The sequence below is a fragment of the Humulus lupulus genome, chromosome 1 (genome assembly GCF_963169125.1).
Source record: "Humulus lupulus chromosome 1, drHumLupu1.1, whole genome shotgun sequence".
Taxonomy (NCBI): Eukaryota; Viridiplantae; Streptophyta; class Magnoliopsida; order Rosales; family Cannabaceae; genus Humulus; species Humulus lupulus.
Window position 1 is genome coordinate 4,208,322 of NC_084793.1, and position 9,271 is coordinate 4,217,592.

A 9,271-nucleotide genomic window follows, 5' to 3' on the forward strand; every position below is an offset into this window, starting at 1 on the left:
CTGATAATAATAAGGACTTTTTCTCATAAGTCAAACGTCACAACCCTTAAAACTTGTCAATGAAAGCAGTTATAAAAACAAGCCTCAGAAATGATGTGGCATCAACAGGCAACTCAACTCATCAGATGAAAGCGATAACACAGGGACAAAGAACATAGACAAAACCAAATTAAAAATCATAAACACCTCAAAGAACGAGGGTTTTTTTTTTTATATAAAAAAAATGGGGAAAAAAATAAACATTCTTAACCAGAAAACATGATACAGATGGCACTGTAACTTCATGTCTGGATCCAATTATAGCCGAAAAATTAGATGAATAACTGTAGAGTACTACAAAAAATATTAATTACCAAAAACAATGAAAAAAGTATGAGCCTTACATGGCAGTCTTCAAGAAGATCATAAAAACTCAGAGAAGTATGAGTAATATTTCTTCTTTAGGATGTATACTTAAAGAGGCAAACCATAATAACTAAACCCAAGTAAACTAATACTAATAGCTTAGTTATTGTTCTAAAGATCTGATTTTTCAAGCAAACAAATTAAGGTTGCAATTACTCAAGAAAAAATGTTGCTAAAAAAATTGAACTCATGCAAAACTAATGAAAAACATTTTAGTGCCCATCATTAATTTTGGAGATGAAATCGGTTAATTTATCGAACAAAAGTGATACAAACTACTAATATAGAAAAACATAAAGAGCAACACAGCAAGAAAGTAACTTTTTTTTTTGGGAAAGGGATGCGAGAAAGTAACTTAAACATGTATATTAAATCAAAAAATAGTAACACTAAGTACCCTCACAAATAACAAACAAAATATTATTTTAGTACAATTTAAAATTATATATTCCCACCTGAAAAAAAAAAATTGGTCACAACCAAACATTAAAAACAAAATCAACTGTGAAACACTGTTTATTTTCTCAGCAACGAACTAACAAACAACATAGGAAAATAAAGAGAAGAAAATAAGTAAGATTAAAAAACAAACAAAATATGTCAAAAACATTTTCTATATTTTTATATTGTGCTTTTAATTAAATTTGATATTCTCATTTTTATTTTTATTTTTTCCACAAAAACATGTAATTTGTATCACTTCAAAATTCAGAGAAACTTTTTTATATTATCAAGGCAAAAATGAGACACTATATAAGCCAAAATGAAAACGACCCTTTCATTTTTCATATATATTAAGCTTTTTTTTTTTTACTTGGAAAAAATATATAAAAAAACCCGCATGAAAAACAGAACTCGAGGCTTGCTTTTAAATATATATATTTTTTAGTTTTTTTTTTTTTGTCTTGAAAAAAGTATTTTCACTAATTTATTCTCAAAAACTCATAGAAACCAAAAGAGAAAGTCAGATCAAAACTAAAAAAAAAGTTAACACAAAAAAATTGGAAGAGAAAGAGAAGCATTATTAAAAATAGTTGAAGAATATTACCTATCTCTGCCTTCAAACTCCGAATTCTTCTCCCCAAAAGAGGCTTCTTCTAAGCCTAAGTTGTTACCAACCTCTGTTTCGTCACCTTTCAAAGCCAAACCTTCGTCAACCAAGCCCGAATCCAAAGACCTCACCCTCAACCTCGAATTGTGCCACCTAAAGTTAGGTCTAGGGTTTTCTCCACAGCAACCTCTCGTCCGCGGCGAAACCTGGTTCTCGTGATTCTGATTCTGCTTCTTGGCTTCGCTTAGCAATGGCGGTTTCTCGAGACGGCGGCTTCTGAGCTCGAGGTAGGAGAAGGCCGACGAGTCCACCTGGTTTTGGGCTGAAGTTGGAGATTTCTTCTGCTGCTGTTGTCTCTGAAGAGCAAGGGTTTTGGCTCTCGTACGGACGCCAAGAGAGCACTGAGGCGAGAGAGAGACCTCCATTACTGCAACTTCACCTGTGATTTTAGATTTCTTCATGTACTTTCCCATATCTCAGATTCATAAATATGAATGAGCGAGCGAGCGAGCAAGCGAACGAGGAAGAGAGAGAGACGCACACGAAGAAGAAGAAGAGAAAGACCCAAGTCTGTAGGAGAGAGAAAGAAGAAAAGGGTTTTAGAGAGAGAGAGAGTGAGAGAGGGACCAATTTCGTATCTGACTCTTTTTCACAGATAGAGAGAGAAACAAAAAAATAAATAAAGAGTGGGGGAGACTCTGAGGTTGATGGTAAAGAAATAAAAATTAAAATAAATAAATAAAAATATAAAAATTAGGGTTGGAGGTTTGGGGAACAGTACTTTCATCAATTTTATAAATCAATTTTTTAAAATATTTTATTTTTAAGGAATATTGTTTTTATTTTTATTTTTTATTGGACTCTCTCTCTCTCGTCAAATTAGGTCCTAATCTTTTTTTTAATTTTAGTTTTATTATTATTAAAAATAAAAATGGTTTAGGGGTGTTTCTTTGGTAGGGCTTAGAAAAAGAGAGCTCCATCGGTGGACTCTTTTGTATTCCTGACTCGTATATAGTTTTCGACACGATTTTTGTATGAACGTGTATATATTGTAGATATTTAGAACATCCTACAAATTTTTAGAAAATTTTGAATAATTTACGGTGTCGAAAACAAGGTTCAAACATATTTTTCATGCATATAAAATAAATAATCACGCGCGCAACAACCTATTTAAACTTAGTTTTCGGCACTGTAAATTATTCAGAATTTTCTAAAAATTTGCTAAATCCTTTTAATAACTACAATATATATACAATCATATATGACTATATATTGTAGTTATTTAGAGCATCTTACAAATTTTTAAAAAATTCTGAATAATTTACAGTGTCGAAAACAAGGTTCAAACATGATAGTTTTCCACGCACATAAAAAAAATAATCACGCGCGCAACAACCTATTTGAATCTAGTTTTCAGCACTGTAAATTATTTGAAATTTTCTAAATATTTGCTTGATGCTTTTAATAACTACAATATATATATACAATCATATATGACTGTATATATTGTAGTTATTTAGAGTATCTTACAAATTTTCAAAAAAATCTGAATAATTTACAGTGTCGAAAACAAAAGTTCAAACATGTTATTTTCCACGCACATAAAAAAATAATCACGCGCGCAACAACCTATTTGAACCTAGTTATCGACACTGTAAATAATTCAGAATTTTCTAAAAATTTGTAAGATGCTATAAATAACTACAATATATACACGTTCATAAAAAAATTATTGCTATTTGGCACCTTAAGGTGCCCAACACTACATAAGGTGGCACCCTATGATTAGTTAGCGATACACTATAATACTTATTAAATTCAAATAAGTGAGACCCGATATTGGATTGCACCAATAACGATATACCACCTACTTGTGATGTTGGGTACTAGTGGTGCCTCTTAGCAATTCTCAAAAAAAAAAATTAACACCGAAAATTATTCATGGATCGAGAATACAAAAAAGAGCCACAGATGAACTATTTTTCTAGCCCATGCCATAAAATTTCTCTATGGTTTAATACTATTAGATTGAATAATTTAATTCCGTTTTTTTTATAAATTAAAAAAACGTGAAAATCAAATGATTTTATTACAAGGACAGCGTCGCTTTCAACTAGAAAAGTAAAATGATCACCATGGGGTCAAGAAGAAGAGTTTTTTTTTTTTTTTTCCAAGTCTAATGAATGTGCATTCATTATCCCATTTTGTCTACGTAAATATTTATGAGCTTCGAAATTGTTATAGATATGAAGATGACAATTTCAATGGACGAGGAGGTGATTGTAGTTATCCATTTATAATACTGTTTTTTTTTCTTCTAATAAAATCTTTATACAGTATTATTCTATATTGGAATAACTGAGTTGTACTCGTAAAATATTTTAGTACTAATTTAAGACAGGTTATAAATAAGAATAAATTTCATATTGTACTAAGTTATAATATTTTTTGGTTACGTAATTAGAAAATATGCCGCCATATCGTAATAATTGTGTTATTATTAAATATATGAGTTTATACTTTTTTAGACAATGTGTTTTGCCTTATTACTTGTTTGAACATGTGTTTTTTAAAATAGTTCAAATAGAATCATAATCCCGATTTTGATCAAAAATTTTTGAACTAAAATCAAAAATAATTTATCAAACTAACAACTCAAAACAAAAATACAGTAATTATGCATAAGAACTGTGTTGTTATATTCAATTTTTTGTTCATCAAAATCAGGTTTAGGGGCATATTTAAACCATTTTACAAAATACGGGATCCAAAAAATAATTTGTCAAAACATAGGGTTCAAACAGGTAATGAAGCAAAAACACAGGGTCTAAAAATGTATAAACCCTAAATATATTTATATATATATGTTATCTTATGCATACTAAAAATTCATGATAAAATTAATTATCAAATTAGATTTGTAAAATAACATTCTATATTTCCAACATTATATAGATATGTACATTATTGTAGTTATACTTTTATATTATTTTTGTTTATCAATGTTTATACATTGAATTTGAGTTGTTTTTATCAATTATTATTTAATTTAGATTTAAATGTGTATATTTTTATCGTTTTATAGAAATAATTCTATTAAATTATAACCTCCTCATAGCAATAAAACATGTTGGTCTCAATATTATTACTATATAATAAATTGTATTCAGTCTTCGATAACATATTTCTCTTATATAAGTCGTAATGTTAATAATGTCGATCATGGATTGACTGAACATGTGTTTAGGTTAGATAATAAGTTTATTTAAATGAAAGAATTCCCAACAATTTTTGTAAAAACTAATTTCAATTATAATAGTGATATAGTTTGTACTAGCAAAAAAAAAAAAATTAAGAACAAAATTACAAAAATGGATGAGGGATTTCTTGCATTTAGCAAAGTTAATTGTTGATAGTTTAGCCAATTTATGTACAACAATATTAAATTAGAATCTATATGAGAAAAATGTGCTCCTGAAAAATTAGACAATATAGCTTTTATGTTAATATAGAGAATCCCTAATTTATTTTGGCGCACTAAATTATTTATAATGCCAAAAACCAAAGAAAAAAAATTTGGGTAAAAATCTTGAAACAAAAGAGTAAGGATTTGACTAATAAATTATTTTTTGGATCACGTGTTATGGAAAATGGTTCGATTAGGTCTATGAACCTGATTTTGATCAAAAAAAATTTGAACTAAAATCACAAATAAATTCACCAAACTAACAACTAAGAAACAAAAGCGCAATCATTCTGTCTGACAAATGTATTGTTATATTCAATTTTTTGTTCATCAAAATTGGGTTTAGAAGCCTATTTGAACAATTTTGCAAACACATAAGATTTAAAAAGTAATTTGTTAAAAAAATATTCACACAGGTAATGAGACAAAACACATTGTCCAAAATGGTATAATCCCTAAATATATAATAAAACTCACATTCCTAGAATCTCGCTTATTAAACATGTCGAAAACTCTAACACGAATACGACACTATTATTAAACGTGTCACTCATACTCATTTATTTTTATATCATGTCGTGACTCGAATTGTAACCTCTGGTAATAGTTACAACAAACACCGTCATAAAAAAAAACCCGACATATGTTTTTGATAATAAAAATTGACTAAAAGATTAAAATAGTAGGTTCATCGCAGCACTCGTGTTAGGACCCTTCTTCCAACCAAAACTTTAATTGAATTTCATACTTGTGTTTCTTCCAATGATTTTGACCCTAAAAGCTAATCTATAACTTTCTGTTTATTTCTTTCCAAAAATAATACATGGGCCATTTTCAAAATACTTTCCACATATTATGGGTGTTTATTTAATTACTTTACATTTTATATTACCTGTGGAACAGAATATATATATATATTTAAGGAGTACAAATTAATAAAAGGAAAATAAAAAAGTTTACCACTACTAGTAATCACACCTTCGAGTTTTGCATATCTATATGCGACGTAAGTTAATATTTTCTCTAGGAAAAAAAATTAAAAAATTAGGGCCATAGCCTATGTCTGTCAATATTTTAAGTATTAAGTAGGCAATAATTTTTATTCATTATTGCGACATAAAAAATATAAGAGTTTATATTTTTTTAGATTTTGTATTTTATATCATTATTTGTTTGGACTCTGTATTTTGACAAATTACTTTTTGAACTCTGTATTTTCTAAATTAGTTTAAATAGACTCCTAGACCCGATTTTGATCAAGGTTTTTTTGAACTAAAATCACAAATAATTCATCAAACTAACAACTCAGAACAAAAATACAATCATTCTGCCTAAGAACTGTGTTGTTATATTCAATTTTTTGTTCATCAAAATTATGTTTATGGGCCTATTTGAACTATTTTACAAAACACAAGGTCCAAAAAATAATTTGTCAAAACAGATAATAAGGCAAAATACAGGATCTAAAAATGTATAAACCCAAAATATAATCATAAAAGATTATTAGTATATTTTTAGACTAGATAATAAGCATAATTGGAGGAATTTTATACCTCTACCTATTTGTAATATCTTAATGTTAATAGACGCTAATATTAGTGTAATTTAGTATGAAGTATTGTATATTTAATTTAGAATAAAATATATATAACTTCGTACTTAATTATACAAATAAATCTAAAATGGTATTGAATACCCTATAACAATGTTCTTTCATGCATATTAATATTAATTTGGAACATTTAAGTCCAAGAAATTTAATTTATCATTTACAAATACCTTTCTAACTGTGTACACATGTGATAAATATACAATGAAATACTTGAAAAAATAATAATAATTGAACATTTGAGTCAAAAACACTTAATATTTCAATACAATCCAACAATCATACTTATATTTAAAGTTTATATCAAGTACTCTTATTAATACCATACTTTTTATGTTAGGTAACCATTTGGTATTTTGTATTTTTGTAAAGTATTATTCTGATACCTTATGTTTACAATAATACTGATTTGGTATTATGTATTTTGAAATCGTATATATTTGGTACCCTAAAATGAAATTTAATTAATAAAATTTTACCAATTTAATCAAAGTGCTTTCAATTATATGAGTTCTAAATTCAAATTTAATTATTTAATTACACATAATTGATGACAGTTTGGTCATATGTACAAAATTTTATTTATTAAATTTGAGTCTAGGGTACAAAATATGTATGAATTTAAAATATCACCGTATCATAAAAGCACTATTGAAAAAAGAGGGTACAAAAATGATACTTTGTAAAAACAGATAATATTAAACGATTAAATTCTCTACTTTTTATTACTAGTAGTCACATTATCACAAAGATTAAAGTAGATAATTTTATTAAGAGTAACGATATGCGCACTTAAAATATACATTCAAACATTATACACATTGATGTGACAGTTTAGCATAGCTAATTACATTTATAAAAGTAGATAATTTTATTAAGAGTAACGATATGTGCACTTAAAATATACATTCAAACATTATACACATTGATGTGACAGTTTAGCATAGCCAATTACATTTATAAAAACAGGGACCCACTGTTTTAAAAAGCAGTGACATGTTATTGTGTGTAATATTCGAGTGCATATTTCGGGTACATATATTATTACTCTTTTATTAAATAAATAATTATATGAAAAATATGTTGAAAAAAAAAAGAAAGAAATTGTGGCATAATAGGTGTTGTTAGGTGATTGAGGTGTGTGTGAGAGAGAGAAATTATCCAAAGCAGCACTGAATAGAAGAGTAAGAGAGTGGAGCAGAGATCAAAACAAAAGGAATAGACATATCCAAAAACATGTAGCAGAGAACCCACAGAAAGAAAAGAACTATTTCTTAAATAATTGACCATTTTCTCTTTTAATTGATGAGACTCGCAGTATCATAAAATTTGGGTCTTTTTAGCAATTTTATTTTATTTTATAAAAATAATAATAATAATAATAATGACGATGGAGGAAAAAGAAGAGCAGCTCTCAACCAAATCATTACCACTTTTCACTTCTCAGCTGCCTTGAAATGCTCAAACCCTTATTTAGAACATCTCCAACTATAAATTTCACATTAAAATTTAGAAAAAAAAATAATTTAATTAATTTTACATTCTTCACAATATTTATAAATGTGTCGTTTCAACGCTCTAAATTCTAATAAACTAAAAAATGGTATGTTAGGATATTTGTTACTAGAGATGCACATTTTTTTTTATCGGGATAAGACCTCGTGAGGACACGCCTCTAATAGGATGTGGAATCTCCGTTAAAATGGGGAACGAGACAGGGATAGAGAGAATTTTTAATTCCTGAATGTTAAGTAGGGCGGGGACAGAGATAACATTTCCCGCCCCGACGAGATCCCGTTTAATTTTTTATATATTTTATATGTATTTTATATATTTCTTTATGTGTTTTTTGTAATATAGTAATAATTTTTTTAATATTTTAAATTTTATTTAGGATAATATTTAATATTTTAAATAATAAATTTTGTGCAATATTTTAATTTACATATAATTTACGAATTTTATTTTAAAATTTATTTTTTAAATAAATGGGTTCCCCGTAGAGATTCTCCGCTCTAACAGGGGATTCTCCACCTCGTCTCCAGCGGGGAATAAGCGGGGATGGGGCAGGGACGATGATTAAAAATATAAATAGAGACGGGGACGGGGGGAGCACTTCCTGCCAATTCCCCGCCCCGTGTGCATCACTAGTTGTTACATATCCTAATAATTACACTATTATTTAAAATACAAGATGTATTAGATATTAAGTTGTAATTAATCATGACTTACTAATATTATGCTTGGTAAAATGTTTAGTAATTATGTAGTAAAATGATATTATGTAATAAATACTATTTAAAATTGATAGTATTTAAGTAATTACATAGTGTAATTACACTTAATTCTCATGGAGCTGTGAGAATTAGATAGAGTAATTGTGATCCCTCAATTACCTCTAATTACATAATTACATAGTCAGACAAACACGTCAATTCGAGTAATTACTCTGAATTACACTCAATTCCAATTCTAAGGTAACTTTTCAAATACCCGAGATGGGTGAAAATAAGAACTTTTGCTGAAGTAATTTTGGAAAATCACCTATGTCTAAAATTTTGAACAATTGTCTAAAATTTTCAATTAGCAATCTAAAAATTTTGGCCAAGTATTTAAATTTTTTAATCAGTTATCTAAATTTTTCAACTAAAATAATATACCAAAAATTAATTCTTTATATATTTTTTATTGTCCAAATTAGTCAATGTTTTGTACCAAATCTAACATAATTTTTAGT

The 9,271-nt window shown here is 27.7% G+C and overlaps 1 protein-coding gene across 1 annotated transcript; it reads right to left on the bottom strand.

Moving 5' to 3' along the window:
- Positions 1-1,452: 1,452 nt before the first annotated feature.
- LOC133783169 (cyclin-dependent kinase inhibitor 3-like) lies at positions 1,453-2,149 on the bottom strand (the record flags this gene model as incomplete). The annotated part of the gene is given in 1 exon segment (XM_062222716.1): positions 1,453-2,149. A coding segment is annotated over 1 exon segment (477 nt), but the record flags the coding sequence as incomplete, so codon positions are not given.
- Between the last annotated feature and the right edge of the window lie 7,122 nt (positions 2,150-9,271).